This window comes from Amblyraja radiata, chromosome 2 (assembly GCF_010909765.2).
Source record: "Amblyraja radiata isolate CabotCenter1 chromosome 2, sAmbRad1.1.pri, whole genome shotgun sequence".
NCBI lineage: Eukaryota > Metazoa > Chordata > Chondrichthyes > Rajiformes > Rajidae > Amblyraja > Amblyraja radiata.
In genome coordinates this window covers 148,104,609-148,121,559 of record NC_045957.1, presented here as the reverse complement: position 1 = coordinate 148,121,559, position 16,951 = coordinate 148,104,609, and the positions used below count along the sequence as shown (strand labels likewise).

The 16,951-nt window shown below is 44.9% G+C and overlaps 1 protein-coding gene across 2 annotated transcripts in view; it reads right to left on the bottom strand.

Annotated features, from left to right (window-relative positions):
* The window catches only part of marchf6 (membrane associated ring-CH-type finger 6), a 72,706-nt gene extending 64,039 nt beyond the window's left edge, over positions 1 to 8,667 (bottom strand). For both annotated transcript variants that reach the window (XM_033017034.1, XM_033017040.1), the window contains exon 1: positions 8,342 to 8,667. In XM_033017034.1, coding sequence (XP_032872925.1) covers positions 8,342 to 8,360 — 19 coding nt within the window. In that variant the 5' untranslated portion in view covers positions 8,361 to 8,667. The remainder of the gene's footprint in view (positions 1 to 8,341) is intronic.
* Between the last annotated feature and the right edge of the window lie 8,284 nt (positions 8,668 to 16,951).

Sequence of the window (16,951 nt, the reverse complement as noted above, 5' to 3'; positions counted from 1 at the left end):
GGAGAAATGGAACGCGACGTTTCGTGTCGGCGGCGGCTGTAGTGTGGGGCAAAGATACTAGGTGCAGGATGACGGAGGGCCGGGGCGGAATGACGGGCCCCGCACAGCAGCGGCGGCGGCTCCACCTCCTCCTCCACCCGCCCGCCCTGATAGCTGCTTGCCAGCAAAGATCCCAAGCTCGCTATAGGATCTTTGCCGCGAACAGCGATAACCGCTTTCAAAACAAACCCTCCGGCACGCCGAGGCCGGGAGGAAGGAAGGGGGAGGCCCCCTTCCGCCGTCTGATGAACCTGCACTGCTCGGCCCTGCACCTTCCTACTGGCTGGCGGAGGAGAGGCGATGGCGAGGAGATCCCAACTGCCTCCCACTTTGGCGGCAGCACTTGGCGGTGGACAGGGACAGCTAAGGCAGCGGGGCGACGATCCCGGTGTTGTCCGAGGAGCGCTGACCTTCCTTCCTCCCTACCTCCTCCGCGCCTTCCCCCCCACCTCCTCTGCGCCTTCCCCCCCCCCCCCCCCCCCCCCCCTCTCTCTCTCTCTCTTACGCCCCCCTCCACCCCCCCTTATCCTGGGACCCCTCCTCAATCCCACACTGATCCCCATTCCCGCCTCTATTCAGTCCTCACTGACATCTCATGTGCTCTTCTCCCCCTCTACTCCCCCCCCCCCCCCCCCCCCCATCTATTCATCCGGCACTGATCACGCTATCCAGCTCACATTGATACAAAATTGAATTGTTGTATTCTCCTGCCACCCCCCCCCATACATCCTACACTGGTCCCCCAATTAATCCTTTACTGACCCCCCCCTCATTTATCCTGCACTGCCCCCCCTCCATTTATCCTGCACAGATCCCACCATCCATCCTGTAGTGATCTCCCCATTCATCTTTTACTGAACCCCCCATTCATCCTGTACTGATCCCCTCATTCATCCTGCACCGATCTCCCGATCCATCCTGTACTGACCCCTCCTCTATTTATTCTACACCGATCCCCCCCCCCATCCATCCTGTAGTGATCCCCTCATTCATCCTGTACTGATCCCCTCATTCATCCTGTACTGAACCCCTCATTCATCCTGTAGTGATCTTCCCATCCATCCTGTAGTGATCTCCCCATTCATCTTTTACTGATCCTCCCATTCATCCTGCACAGACCCTCCTATCCACACTTCAAGAAGAATAGGGGGGATCAGTCTGAAGAAGGGTCTTGACCCGAAACGTTGCCTATTTTCTTCGCTACATAGATGCTGCCTCACCCGCTGAGTTTCTCTAGCATTTTTGTCTACCCCCATTCATCCTGCACAGATCCCCCCCCCCATCCAGCACAGATCCCCCCCCCCCATCCATCCCGTACTGATCCCCCCCCCCCCATTCAACCCCACTGACATCCCCCGCGCTCTTCCCTCACAATTTTACCTACTCCAACCAACACACACTAATCCCACTGCCTCAATCCATCGATTCTGCCTTCCCAACCCCCCCCCCCCTCCCAGTTATCCATTCCGCACTGATTTAACCCCCGCCCCCCCGACCCTATTGTGCTGGAAATGTCTTCAGAGCGAAAATTGACGATGTTTGATAACGGAATACAATCAAATGTGTTTTAATTCCCAATGTTATTATTTGTTTAAGATGGATGAATTAAATTGTGAACACGTGAAACATTAAAACCGCAGTGTTCGATTGTCACTGCTACCATTGACACCATTATTACAGAATTCATTTTAACGGCAAATCAATGCTCTTAATATGGAGTATGAGTTCTGTAGTTATTTAATGAGCAACATTCACAATTATACGCTGGATTTATCCAGGTTTTACTTCTGGTCAGTCATATACATCACAAATTTGGTCAGGAAATATTTCAGTTGAAATTTTAACGTTAATTCTGAAGTGGGAATGATGGAAACAGCGTTTATCAATTAAAAAAAATTTAAACCTGGTGCGTACAAACTGGGTATCTTCATTGCTGTTCACAACACATACATCTAATCTGAATGTCCGGTAATGTGGCGTTTTGACACCTTTAAACATATTACCAAAAGAACATTTGCTGCAGTTATGTCCTTTGGCTATCTCTTGTCAGTTAGTGTAATGTTTAACCTGTCAGATGGGTATAGTCGGTATTAACAGCTATTATCATAAAATGCCTTTAGAAATTTCCTTGCAACCTGTATATTTTGTTGTTGGAAAATTAAGTGGGAAGCGAGAGTGTTTCTATACCAATAGCAATAACCACCCATGCTATGGCCATGTCATGATAATTTTCGGTCCTTCACAGAAAACATGCTTGCATCAATCTGTAGTGTGCATGGTTAAGCATATATGTTACCATGGTCCAGGATTTATTGACACAGGTTGATCATACGCTGAATAATCCAACCCCATTTTTGTTTGGAAGTGGAAAGAAATAATAGAAATTGCATTAATTGCAATGTGTAAAAAGAGTTGAGACTATTATAATTTTGCTGCATGTCATTGTGGTATATATCATGTCGATTGGTGAATGTTTAGTTTGTGACTTTATTTGAAGCAGAAATAATATGTGAATGCTTCATTGACCATAATTCTGACTGGTAACTACGCACTTCTTCCGAGCACATTATTGCACGCGTCTTGCAAGCCGTCTTAAATGACCACCTAAAGTGTCATTTGGCAACCTAAAAGGCTGCCTAGGTTGCCCAGCTGGCAACAGGGGAATAAAGTTAAGTGAGAGCTCTGACAATAGGCTATTATTATTATAGTACTATTGTTTGTTGTGTGTGTGTGTGCGTGCGTGCGTGTGTACACTGAAACTTTTTTTCTCTCCCGTTTATCATATTATTTCAAGTGTACTATGTTTACCTATTCTGTTGTGCTGCCACAAGTAAGAATTTCATTGTTCTATCTGGGACACATGACAATAAAACACTCTTGACTCTATTTGGAAATCTATTGACCCGTTTTGAATGACAGGGTAGAACCTCAGCAACCCTCCTAGAAATTCAACTGCAAAATGCAGTTCTCTCAAACTTATGGAAGCAAAGCCATACAGCATGGAATCAGGCCCTTCAGCTTAATTCATTAATGATGACCAAGATACCAATTCATTAATGCCGAATAAGCTAGTCCCACTTGCCTGTTTTGGCCCATATCCCTCTAAACCTTTCCTATCCATGTACCTGTCCAAATGACTTGATTTTATTACTGTGCCCATTTCAACTACTTCCTCTGGCAACTCGTTCCATATACCTAACACAATGTGTGTGTGCAAAGTTGCCCCTCAGGTTTCTGTTAAATCTTTCCTTTCTCACCTTAAACCTACGGCTTCTAATCTTTAATTCCCCTACCCTGGGAAAAAAAGATTGCATTCACCATATCTATATTCCCTTCATGATTTTCACACGACACCGCCGTAGTGGGCCGGATATCAAATAATGACACGAAGGAGTACAGAAAGTAGATTGTGAATCTCATGACTGTGAATCTCAAACCTGAGGGGCAACTTTGCACACACATTGTGTTAGGTATATGGAACGAGTTGCCAGAGGAAGTAGTTGAAATGGGCACAGTAATAAAATGCTAGGAGACTGCAAGGTGACTTGGATAGGCTGGGTGAGTGGGCAAATGTTTGGCAGATGCAGTATAACGTGGATAAATGTGAGGTTATCCATTTTGGTGGCAAAAACAGGAAAGCAGACTTGTATCTAAATGGTGGCCGATTAGGAAAAGGGGAGATGCAGCAAGACCTGGGTGTCATGGTACACCAGTCATGCATGCAGGTGCAGCAGGCAGTGAAGAAAGCGAATGGTATGTTAGCTTTCATAACAAAAGGATTTGAGTATAGGAGCAGGGAGGTTCTACTTCAGTTGTACAGGGTCTTGGTGAGACCACACCTGGAGTATTGCATACAGTTTTGGTCTCCAAATCTGAGGAAGGACATTATTGCCATAGAGGGAGTGCAGAAAAGGTTCACCAGACTGATTCCTGGGATGTCAGGACTGTCTTATGAAGAAAGACTGGATGGACTTGGTTTATACTCTCTAGAATTTAGGAGATTGAGAGGTGATCTTATAGAAACTTACAAAATTCTTAAGAGGTTGGACAGGCTAGATGCAGGAAGATTGTTCCCGATGTTGGGGAAGTCCAGGACAAGGGGTCACAGTTTAAGGATTAGGGGGAAATCCTTTAAAACCGAGATGAGAAAAACTTTTTTCACACAGAGTGGTGAATCTCTGGAACTCTCTGCCACAGAGGGTAGTTGAGGCCAGTTCATTGGCTATATTTAAGAGGGAGTTAGATGTGGCCCTTGTGGCTAAAGGGATCAGAGGGTATGGAGAGAAGGCAGGTACGGGATACTGAGTTGGATGATCAGCCATGATCATATTGAATGGCTCGAAGGGCCGAATGGCCTACTCCTGCATCTAATTTCTATGTTTCTATGACCTTGACAGGAGATAGTGATCAACATCGGGAAGCGAAACACTACATGTACCCCAGTATACATTGACGGAGTTGAATTAGATAGGAATAAATAGCACCAGCAACTTGTCTTGGACTAGCTACATCAAAGTGATGACCAAGAAAGCACACCAACACCTCTATTTCCTTAGAAGGCCTAGGAAGCTCAGCGTGTCCCCAGCAACTCTCACCAACCTCTACAGATGCGATGTAGAAAGCAATTTATCGGGATGCATCATAGCATGGTTTGGGAACAGTTCCATCCAAGACCACAAAAAAGAGGTACTGAAGTGTGAAAATGCACACCTCCTGATTCAGGGACAGTTTCTTCCCAGCTATTATCATCAGGCAAATAGACTATCCTATCAACAACTAGAGAGCAGTCCCAAGCTATCTCCTTGGAGACCATGGGACTATGTTAAATGGGATTTTATCTTGCACTAAACTTTATTCCCTTTATCATGTATCTGTACACGGCTCAGTTGTAACCATGTACAGTCTTTCCGCTGACTGGTTAGCACGCAATTAAAAGCTTTTCATTGTACCTCAGTACACATGACAATAAACTAAACTAAACTACCCTCAGCCTCCTGATCTCCAAGGAAAAAAAGTCCTAGCCTGTCCAACCTCTCCCTCCATGAATAAAAATGAAAATCAATTCTTGCCCATTTAAAGATCAGGGTCAGATTCATAAAGCTCTGAAAACAGGCCTTGTGGCCCACTTTGTCCATGCCAACCATGTTGGCACATTGGGCTGGTTCTTTTTGCCTGTAATTTGCATATAGTCCTTTAAACCCTTGTTATTGTCTACCTGTCCAAATATCATTTAGAATCTTAATTGTGTCTGCTTCCAGGGTGATCTTCTTCCACATTCACAGCTTCTGGAGCATTGTATAAGAAATCTGTGCAATGTGACGGTCCATTCTAGAATGACACGACTTTGCCAGCACAGAGCAAGATTGACATACTTGCCAGGTAAGGGAATGGCCTTCATTGCAGCACCGCTCCCCCCACCTACACTGACCATCTGCCACAGACCAATGTTGATTTGCTTCCTCCAGGCAACACAGTTCATCATACTACAATTTTCCTGGGGTTTTCTTTTCTATATATATATCAATGCTAGTCACAATGAAAGCACTGTAACGCCACTAAACATTCTTCAAAAAGAGATTGTTACACTAACAAAGATGAAGTAGATTTATGGTAATGCAGTTCCAATGAATGATTATGGAAGTCACATACAATAATAGAACGATGCAAAGAGTTACAGGTGTGCATTTCTGTTCTGTAATTCAAGTAAGAATTTCAAAATTTGACGTGATAAAAGATCACCCATAAACAAATGAGCACACCACTTCAATGTCATGCTAAATACAATAGCAGTAAACATTCAATACAAAATATCATAAGTAACTGGCATAATGCTTAAGATTAGTTTTAACAGGACCTTTTTCTGATTACGGAATTATTTATCACCCACATAAAGTCAACAGGATTCTTTGCCACACTGGGATGCGTTACTTTTTAAATCATGGAAGAAAATAATGCAGGTTAACTATCTCTACCTTCTGATTTATGAATATCTTGACAACACCTATCAGCATTCAAATATACAGAATTTGATAACACAGGTTTCAGCTTAAATCAAAGTCATTTTCAGACAACTACAAAAAATGCCATCAACATAATATTGCAGAATTTTGGAAGGAAACCTTAAAAAAAAGGTATATCCAAGTAACAAGAGTACCCATGAAATATTTAGATTACAGCATTGCAAAATCTCCAAATGCTTCATAATGCCATTGTAGGTATTGTACAACTATTTTGCAGCAAGCATCAAATTCACAATGCAAATCGGTTCCAGTGGCTAATCATATAAATGTGAAAACCCCTGACCTACTGTGAAGTTACAAACACTCTCATTCCCAATGTATTGTACATTAATCATATAGATCAGCAGCAGAGTGCCAATTTCTGACAGTTACACTGGAAAACCTGCACATTCAGCAACTATTCATTCTAGGAAAGACTCTCAGATAGATGTTTCAGGCAATTTATGGTCTTGAACTAATGGAATGGCATTAATTATACTTCACTGCGAGCTGAAACAATTAAATGTTAAATGTATCTAATTACTGAAATACAAGGTGTTTATGAATTTTAATTTTAAGAGTGATCACTTAAATAATGTTTCCAAAGTTTGTGAAATTAGAGCCAAATCTAAAATGTTCAAAGTCCTTTGACAGATGGAAGGACTGTGGCCTGACACAAATGTTAAAGCATTTCTGAGGATGGGATAAACCGACCAATGTATATATTCCCTATTTTACCCAATTATGATCAAATATTAGTAACAGGATCTAATTTCTGAGAGTCTATGATGCTAAATACTTGAGCTCAGTTTAAAATAAATTCTGTTACTTGCCGCATAGAACAAATTTTAAAAATAGAGCACAGGAACAGGCCTTCGGCCCACAACATCTGTGCAGAGTGTAATGCCAAGGTAAACTAAAGTTACCTGCCTGCACATGATCCATAACCCTCCATTCCATGCAAATTCGCTTTAAAAGTGAGACTGAAACTATCTTTAGAACAAAGTAAACATAGATTAATTTTGCTTAATAGTGTAGATGGGACATGCTGGTCGGTTGGGCAAGTTGGGGCAAAGGGCCAGTTTTCACACTGCATGACACTATGGCTCTAAATGAATTGGCTTTGAATATTATAATTAAAGGAAACAATAAATATTTGAAACATTTCACTGTAAAGGATTCCTTTTGCATGAAGATGCCAAGAAGGCTGAAGGCCACAGGGAAACACTGATAAATGGTGGAATGGCAATTTCATGGGTTGCACTTATTTTACACAACTTCCTCTTATCCGTAGCAGACCACTTAGTTAAGATGCACTAGTTGCAGTCCACCATGTTTTTGATCATCTCTCCTTACTTTGATCCTTTACATTTTGGCACCCATTATTGGAAGGCGGGAGTCTGCGATATTTTTAAGCATTGGTCATTCCAACATTTAGTTTCTTGCCTTGCACTGAGTACTTTTGATATTTTTTGTACTAGTATTGTGGTTTTTACTTTATTGAACCTGTGTTTATTGTATATTAAATCGTGTATACAATATTACCCTATTAGAACATTATTTGAATATTAAACTATATATTATATTATATATTATCTGTGTGCATTGTGTTTACAAGCCTGCTGTGCTGCTGCAAGTAAGAAATTCATTGTTCTGCCGTCGGTAGATTTGACAACTCAGTGGACTGGAGTCTCTTGATAGGTAAAAGTTTAGCTTTGCTGTCGTAGTAAGTTCCACGTCGAACAACATCCCAGCGAGAGTTTCGGGGCAATTCGGATGAAATTTGATGAAATGCCTCCATTTGTTGCCGGGAGGGACCGCGTGTCCGTGCGGGGATTCACCTCCTTGTCAGCACAAACCAGGCTGAAGCCTCGTCTCCCCTCCAACGCCCCCGGGCACAGGGCGCCGGCTGGCCGGCCACCTGACTGACTGACTGCACCCTCCTCTGTACTTCACCTCCACCCCAGGGCGGAGAGGTAGAGGGAGGGAGTGGGGAGAGGTAGAGGGAGTGGGGAGAGGTAGAGGGAGTGAGGAGAGGTAGAGGGAGTGAGGAGAGGTAGAGGGAGTGAGGAGAGGTAGAGGGAGGTCGTGAGGCCGGCAAACTGCGACCGATCCCCCCGCCCCCATCAAAGCAGAGTTTTGCGGCCTGGCCTTCGGGTGCAGGGAGACGGCCTTCCTCCCGCCTCCCCGCCTCCCGCCTGCACGGCGGCCTAGCACCCTGGCCTGATCCGCGGCCTCGCCTGATCTCCTCTCCCGGGGGACGATCGCCGTCCATCCGCCCCCTCCCCTCCCCCCCCCCTCACCTTCCTCGGTGCTCTCCATCGTGTCTGGAGCGGCCTGCAGGCGGGGCTGGGGCCCCGGACTCTCTGGTCAGGCTTGCGGCCCCTCGGGTCGAGTGGAGTCGGGTCCGTCCCGCCGCCGGAGCCAGTCAGCCAGTCAGTCAGTCAGCCAGTGGAGGGAGGGAGGGAGGGAGGGAGCGGGAGCGGCGGCGGCGGCGGCGGCGAGGGAGGGAGGGAGGAGGCGGCGCGACGGCGCAGCACCATTTACGGCCGAGCGTCTCTCTGCGCCCGCGCGGCCCACAGCGCCTCCCGGAGGCGGCCTCGTCCTCGGCCTCGTCCCCGCCCCCAACGCCGGACCGGGCCGGGCCGGGACAAGCGGGGAGAGGTGGAGCAGCCCGAGCCCCCTCCTCCAGCGCCGGCAGACGTTCACCGAGAGGCTTGACCCACCCGGGCGCCTCAAAAGTAAATACGCTGCACCACACAGTGAGAACCAAAGATCTTAGAGCAGATCTTTGGTGATAACATTACAGCACACACACACACACGGGCCCATGCACCAAACACATGCAGGTCTGTCATAAGTGAACCAGGCCATTCGACCAACCAAGTCTGCTCCGCCATTCAATCATGACCGATTTATCTATCCCTCTCCATATAACAATTACAGCACGGAAACAGGCCATCTCGGCCCTTCTAGTCCGTGCCGAACACGTATTCTCACCTAGTCCCATATACCTGCGCTCAGACCATAACCCTCCATTCCTTTCCCGTCCATATACCTATCCAATTTATTTTTAAATGATAAAATCGAACCTGCCTCCACCACCTTCACTGGAAGCTCATTCCACACAGCTACCACTCTCTGAGTAAAGAAGTTCCCCCTCATGTTACCCCTAAACTTTTGTCCCTTCATTCTCAACTCATGTCCTCTTGTTTGAATCTTCCCTATTCTCAATGGAAAAAGCTTATCCACGTCAACTCTGTCTATCCCTCTCATTATTTTAAAGACCTCTATCAAGTCCCCCCTTAACCTTCTGCGCTCCAAAGAATAAAGACCTAACTTGTTCAACCTTTCTCTGTAACTTAGTTGCAGAAACCCAGGCAACATTCTAGTAAATCCCCTCTGTACTCTCTCTATTTTGTTGACATCTTTCCTATAATTAGGCGACCAAAATTGTACACCATATTCCAGAATTGGCCTCACCAATGCCTTGTACAATTTTAACATTACATCCCAACTTCTATACTCAATGCTCTGATTTATAAAGGCCAGCACACCAAAAGCTTTCTTTACCACCCTATCTACATGAGATTCCACCTTCAGGGAACTATGCACAGTTATTTCTAGATTCCTCTGTTCAACTGCATTCCTCAATTCGCTACCATTCTCAACCCCATTCGCCTACCTTCTTCCCATAACCCCCATTTCACACATACCAATCAAGAATCTATCTATCTCTGCCTTAAAAAATATCTATTGACTTGGCCTCCAAGGCCCTCTGTGACAATGAATTCCAGATTCACCACCCTCTGACTAAAGAAATTCCTCCTCATCTCCTTCGTAAAGGAGATAGTGTAGGAAGAAACTACAGATGTTTAAGAAGGAACTGCAGATGCTGGAAAATCGAAGGTAGACAAAAATGCTGGAGAAACTCAGCGGGTGAGGCAGCATCTATGGAGCGAAGGAAATATTTCCTTAGCTCCATAGATGTTACCTCACCCGCTGAGTTTCTCCAGCATTTTTGTCTACCCAAGAAACTACAGATGCTGGTTTACACCAAAGATAGACACAAAATGCCTCATATTTCACTTGGGCAGTTTACAACCCAGCGGTATGAATGTTGATTTCTCTAACTTCAAGTAACCCTTGCTCCTCTCTATGTTTAAAAAAGAACCGCAGATGCTGGAAAAATCGAAGGTAGACAAAAATGCTGGAGAAACTCAGCGGGTGAGGCAGCATCTATGGAGCGAAGGAATAGGTGACGTTTTGGGTTGAGACCCTTCTTCGCTCCATAGGTGCTGCCTCACCCGCTGAGTTTCTCCAGCATTTTGTCTACCTTGCTTCCCTCTATCTCTCTCCGTCCCTCCCCAACCTCGTTCTCTGACTAGATTCACTGTCCTGATTAATTTTACTGATTCCATGGCCCGTTGTCACCTCCCCCAGCCAACAATGAACCATTCTACATTTCCTTGAGCATCTGCTTTGATCTGTCATTTTTGCACCTTACCCTTCCATATCTGTAGTCTTCCTCTCCCCTGACTCTCAGTCTGAAGAAGGAACTCAACATGAAACGTCACCCATTCCTTCTTTCCAGAGATGTTGCCTGTCCCGCTCAGTTACTTCAGTATTTTGTGTCTGTCTCCGTGCCAAACACTTTAACTCCCCTTCCCATTCCCTTACTCACGTTTCTGTCCTGGGCCTCTTCCACTGTCAGAGTGAGGCCACACGCAAATTGGAGAAACAACACCTCATATTTGGGCTGCTTACAACTCAGGGGTACGAATGTTAATTTCTCTAATTTCAAGTAACCCTTGCATTCCCTCTCTCTCCGTCCCTCCCTCACCCTAATATTCTATCTAGTTTCACTGTCCTGCTTAGTTTCACTCATTAGTTTCCCTCGTTATCACATTCTCCACTGCCAATTATTAATAATTGTGGGCTCCAGCTTTCCTTGATCATCCTTGCTGGCTTTGATCTGACTATTTGCACTCGTCATTCCTTTGTTCTTTGTATCTATTCAAGTGTCTAGTTTCCCTCTTCCCTGGCTCTCAGTCTGAAGAAGGGTCTTGACCTGAAAGGTCTCATAGAAACATGGAAAATAGGTGCAGGAGTAGGCCATTCGGCTCTTCGAGCCTGCACCGCCATTCAATATGATCATGGCTGATCATCCAACTCAGTATCCTGTACCTGCTTTCTCTCCATACCCCCTGATCCCTTTAGCCACAAGGGCCACATCTAACTCCCTCTTAAATATAGCAAATGAACTGGCCTCAACTACATTCTGTGGCAGAGAATTCCAGTGATTCAACACTCTCTGTGTAAAAAATGTTTTTCTCATCTCAGTCCTAAAAGATTTCCCCTTTATCCTTAAACTGTGACCCCTTGTTCTGGGCTTCCCCAACATCGGGAACAATCTTCCTGCATCTAGCCTGTCCAACCCCTTAAGAATTCTGTAAGTTTCTATAAGATCCCTCATCAATCTTCTAAATTCTAGTGAGTACAAGCCAAATCTATCCAGTCTTTCTTCATATGAAAGTCCTGACATCCCAGGAATCAGTCTGGTGAACCTTCTCTGTACTCCCTCTATGGCAAGAATGTCTTTCCTCAGATTAGGAGACCAAAACTGTATACAATACTCCAGGAGTGATCTCACCAAGACCCGGTACAACTGCAGTAGAACCTCCCTGCTCCTTTACTCAAATCCTTTTGCTATGAATGCCAACATACCATTCGCTTTCTTCACTGCCTGCTGCACCTGCATGCCTACTTTCAATGACTGGTGTACCATGACACCCAGGTCTCGTTGCATCTCCCCTTTTCCTAATCGGCCACCATTCAGGTAATACTCTACTTTCCTGTTTTTGCCACCAAAGTGGATAACCTCACATTTATCCACATTATACTGCATCTGCCATGCATTTGCCCACTCACCCAGCCTATCCAAGTCATCTTGCAGCCTCCTAGCATCCTCCTCACAGCTAACACTGCATCCCAGCTTTGTGTCATCCGCAAACTTGGAGATGTTGCATTCAATTCTCTCGTCCAAATCATTAATATATATTGTAGATAGCTGGGGTCCCAGCACTAAGCCTTGCGGTACCCCACTAGTCACTGCCTGCCATTGTGAAAAGGACCCGTTTACTCCTACTCTTTGCTTCCTGTCTGCCAGCCAGTTCTCTATCCACATCAATACTGAACCCCCAATACCATGTGCTTTAAGTTTGTATACTAATCTCTTATGTGGGACCTTGTCGAAAGCCTTCTGAGAGTCCAGATATAATACATCCACTGGTTCTCCCTTATCCACTCTACTAGTTACATCCTCGAAAAATTGTATAAGATTCGTCAGAAATGTTTTACCTTTCATAAATCCATGCTGACTTTGTCCAATGATTTCACCACTTTCCAAATGTGCTGCTATCCCATCTTTAATTACTGACTCTAGCAGTTTCCCCACTACCAATTTTAGACTAACTGGTCTGTAATTCCCCGTTTTCTCTCTCCCTCCCTTTTTAAAAAGTGGGGTTACATTAGCTACCCTCCAATCCTCAGGAACTACCCCAGAATCTAAAGAGTTTTGAAAAATTATCACTAATGCATCCACTATTTCTGGGGCTACTTCCTTAAGTACTCTGGGATGTAGCCTATCTGGCCCTGGGGATTTATCGGCCTTTAATCCATTCAATTTACCTAACACCACTTCCTGGCTAACCTGGATTTCACTCAGTTCCTCCATCTCATTTGACCCGCGGTCCCCTGCTATTTCCGGCAGATTATTTATGTCTTCCTTGGTGAAGATGGAACCAAAGTAATTATTCAATTGGTCTGCCATGTCCTTGTTCCCTATGATCAATTCACCTGTTTCTGACTGCAAGGGACCTTAACTAATCTCTTTCTCTTCACATACCTATAAAAATCTTTGCAGTCAGTTTTTATGTTCCCTGCCAGTTTTCTTTCATAATCTATTTTCCCTTTCCTAATTAAGCCCTTTGTCCTCCTCTGCTGGACTCTGAATTTCTCCTAGTCCTCTGGTAGGCTGCTTTTTCTGGCTGATTTGTATACTTCATCTTTTGTTTTGATATTATCCCTGATTTCCCTTGTTATCCATGGATGCACTACCTTCCCTGATTTATTCTTTTGCCAAACTGGGATGAACAATTGTTGTAGTTCATCCATGCACCCTTTAAATGCCTTCCATTGCATATCCACCATCAACCCTTTAAGAATCAATTGCCAGTCTATCTTGGCCAATTCACGTCTCATACCCTCAAAGTTACCTTTCTTTAAGTTCAGAACCATTGTTTCTGAATTAATTATGTCACTCTCCATCCTAATGAAAAACTCAATCATATTATGGTCACTCTTGCCCAAGGGGCCACGCACAACAAGACTGCTAACTAACCCTTCCTCATTACTCAATACCCAGTCTAGAATAGCCTGGGTCCCCTATTCCTTTTCTCCAGAGATGCTGCCAGACCTGCTGAGTTACTCCAGCATTTTGTGTCTACGTACAGGTTTATTGCTGCTTGTAAGCTGAATTGGCTTCCGTAAATAGTCCCTAGTGTGTAGGATTCAAAAGTGGTCTAACACAGAACAATGAATGGGTGATTGGTGGTTGGCGTGGACCCGGTGGGCCGAAGGGCATGTTTCCACACTGTATCTCTTAAAGAATTAAAACTTTAAAAAATGAAGTCAGTGAGAAGATCACTTGAGCAGACAGGTATCGAGAACTATGTTTTACACTAGTAAGGTGTGGTACAGGTACAATTAAAAAATCCTCTAACGGGAAAAATGCAGGGCAACTGTGGAAATTCAGCACTGCATTTTGTCAAGGCAAAACAATACCTGCGTCAATTATGATGCCAAGATAAATTAATCTCTTCTGCCTGCTCTTGATCTATCTACCTCTGCTCACTGCGTACCCATGTGCCTAGCCAATAGACTCGCAAATGTCACTATGGTACCTGCTTCCACCACCATTCCTGGCACTCACTACTCACAAAAAAAAATCAAAATAAGCTTTATTCAAGTATAAAATATGTACGATACAGGAACTGTGCAAATAATTCTTCCGACTTTCTCAGAGGCTATACATACATTCAATAGTGTTTACACAAATCACACAATATAACCAATCACCCTTGCCACTCATGTGTCCCACTGGCGTGAAATCCCTTCACTTATTTTGATGGGCGTCTCCACCACAGCCTGCTCTCCAATGTCCAGCAGTGGAAGGACCCTTGACTGTTGCCCTTCCCCACAGAGCCTTGGCTTGAGCTGCACCAAGCTTCAGTGCGTACATCCGCACGTACCCCTGCAGTCTGAAACAGGCCAGTCGGCAACATTCCCTGATGGACATCTCGCTCTGCTGGGAGGTCAACAAAGTTCAGGCAGACTCAAGAGCGTTTATCACCAAGTTGATGATCTTCCAGCAGCACTCAACATCCGTCTCTGAATGTGTCGCTGGGAACAGTCCGTAAATCAGAAAGTACTCTGTTATGGGGCTGCTCGGAATAAACCGTGATGGGGACCCTAGCAAACATCTCCAGACACTCTTTGCAAAACCACAGCAGCCATCCCGAGGGCAGTGTGCTCTGGTGGTGAGGTTCGAATGGTGCAGGAAGTATCTGACTGGGAGGGTTCCCCCCACCCACCGCCAGCCAAGACAGGTCTTGGTGCTTGTTCTTTAAAAAAAAAATTAAAATAGACTTTATTCAAGTAATATATATATATATACCACAGGAACCATGCAAAAAAATCATCCTACATTCTCGGAGGCTATGCATTCAATACAGTTTATCCACATTGCATAAATTTCACAAGTTTATCTCCCACCCTTGCCACTCATGTGGCCCACTGGTGTGGAATCCCTTCCCTTATTTTGAGGGGCATCTCCACCACACCCTGCACCCCATTCCCAGCAGCGGAAGGACCCTAGACTGTGGTCTTCCCCCACCGAGTCTTGGCGTTGGCTGCACAAAGCTTCAGTGCGTCACTCAGCACGTACTCCTGCAGGCTGCAGCGGGCCAGTCGGCAACATTTCCCAAAAGACATCGCGCTGCCCTGGGAGGTCAACAATGCTCGGGCTCTTCACCGAGTTGATGCTTGCTCTGTGTAAACCAAAACTCACCCCACGAATCTTCTTTAAACTTTGTCTCTCTCACCTTAAAGCTTTAAACAATGCCCTCTCACCCTTGACATTTTCATCCTGGGAAAAAGACTCTGACGATCTCAACTATTGATGCCTCTCATAATTTCATATACTTCTGCAGGATCTCCCTTCAAACACCAACTACCAGAGAAAACAATCCAAGTCTGTCCAACCGCTCCTTGTAGCTATTATCCTCCAAACCAAGAAGAATTCTAGTTAACTGTATCCTCTCCAAAGCCTCCACCTGTACTTCCTGGAATGGGGTGGCCAGAACTACAGAAAATGGAGAAAAATTATTCCTGGACATCAGGGTAGTGGAGGCAGTTCTGGGTTAGGGGTTGCCTATTTTTGGATGAGTCTGACTCCTCACCTGGGCGTGAAAGAGTCATTGGCATAGAAACATAGAAAAATAGGTGCAGGAGTAGGCCATTCGGCCCTTTGAGCCAGCACCGCCATTCAATATGATCATCGCTGATCATCTAAAATCAGTCCTCCGTTCCTGCTTTTTCCCCATATCCCTTGATTCCTTTAGCCCTAAGAACTAAATCTAACTCTCTTCAAAACATCCATTGAATTGGCCTTCACTGCCTTCTGTGGCAGAGAATTCCACAAATTTACAACTCTCTGGGTGAAAAATGTTTCCTCATCTCAGTCCTAAATGGCCCACCCTTTATTCTTAAACTATGACCCCTGGTTCTGGACTCCCCCAACATCAAGAACATTTTCCCTGCATCTAGCCTATCAAATCCTTTACGAATTTTGTATGTTTCGATAAGATACCCTCTCATCCTTCCAAATTCCAGTGAATACAAGCCCAGTCGACCCATTCTTTCATCGTATGTCAGTCCCGCCATCCCGGGAATTAACCTGGTGAACCTGCGCTGCACTCCCTCAATAGCAATAATGTTCTTCCTCAAATTAGGAGACCAAATTTGCATACAATACTCCAGGTGCAGTCTCATCAGAGCCCTGTACAACTGCAGTAAGACCTCCTTGCTCCTAAACTCAAATCCTGTCGCAATGAAGGCAAACATGCTATTGGCTTTCTTCAGTGCCTGCTGTATCCGCATGCTTACTTTCAGTGACTGATGAACAAGGGCATCCAGATCTCGTTGTAATCTCTTATGTGGGACTTTATCAAATGCTTTCTGAAAGTCCAGGTACACTACATCCACTGGCTCTCCCTTGTCCATTTTCCTCAAAAAATTCAGGAAGATTAGTCAAGTATGATTTCCCCTTCATAAATCCATGCTGACTTTGACTGATCCTGTCACTGCTTTCCAAATGCGCTGCTATAACATATTTAACAATCAACTTAAGCATCTTCCCCACTACCGATGTAACGCTAACTGGTCTATAATTCCTCGTTTTCTTTCTCCTTCCTTCCTTAAAAAGTAAACTTGGCTACACTCCAGTCCATAGAACTGATCCAGAGTCCAGAGAACATTGGAAAATGATCACCAATGTATCCTCGATTTTGAGGGCCACCTCCTTTAGTATTCTGGGATGCAGACCATCAGACCCTGGAGGTTTATCTGCCTCCAGTCCCAACAGTTTACCTAACACCATTTCCTGACTAATGTGGATTCCCTTCAGTTCCTCCCTCCAACTACATCCTCGGTCCCCTAGTATTTCTGGGAGATTGTTTGTGTCTTCCTTAGTGAAGATAGAACCAAAGTACTCATTTAACTGCCATTTCTTTGTTCCCATTATAAATTCACCTCTCTCTGATTGTAAGGGACCTACGTTTATCTTCACTAAT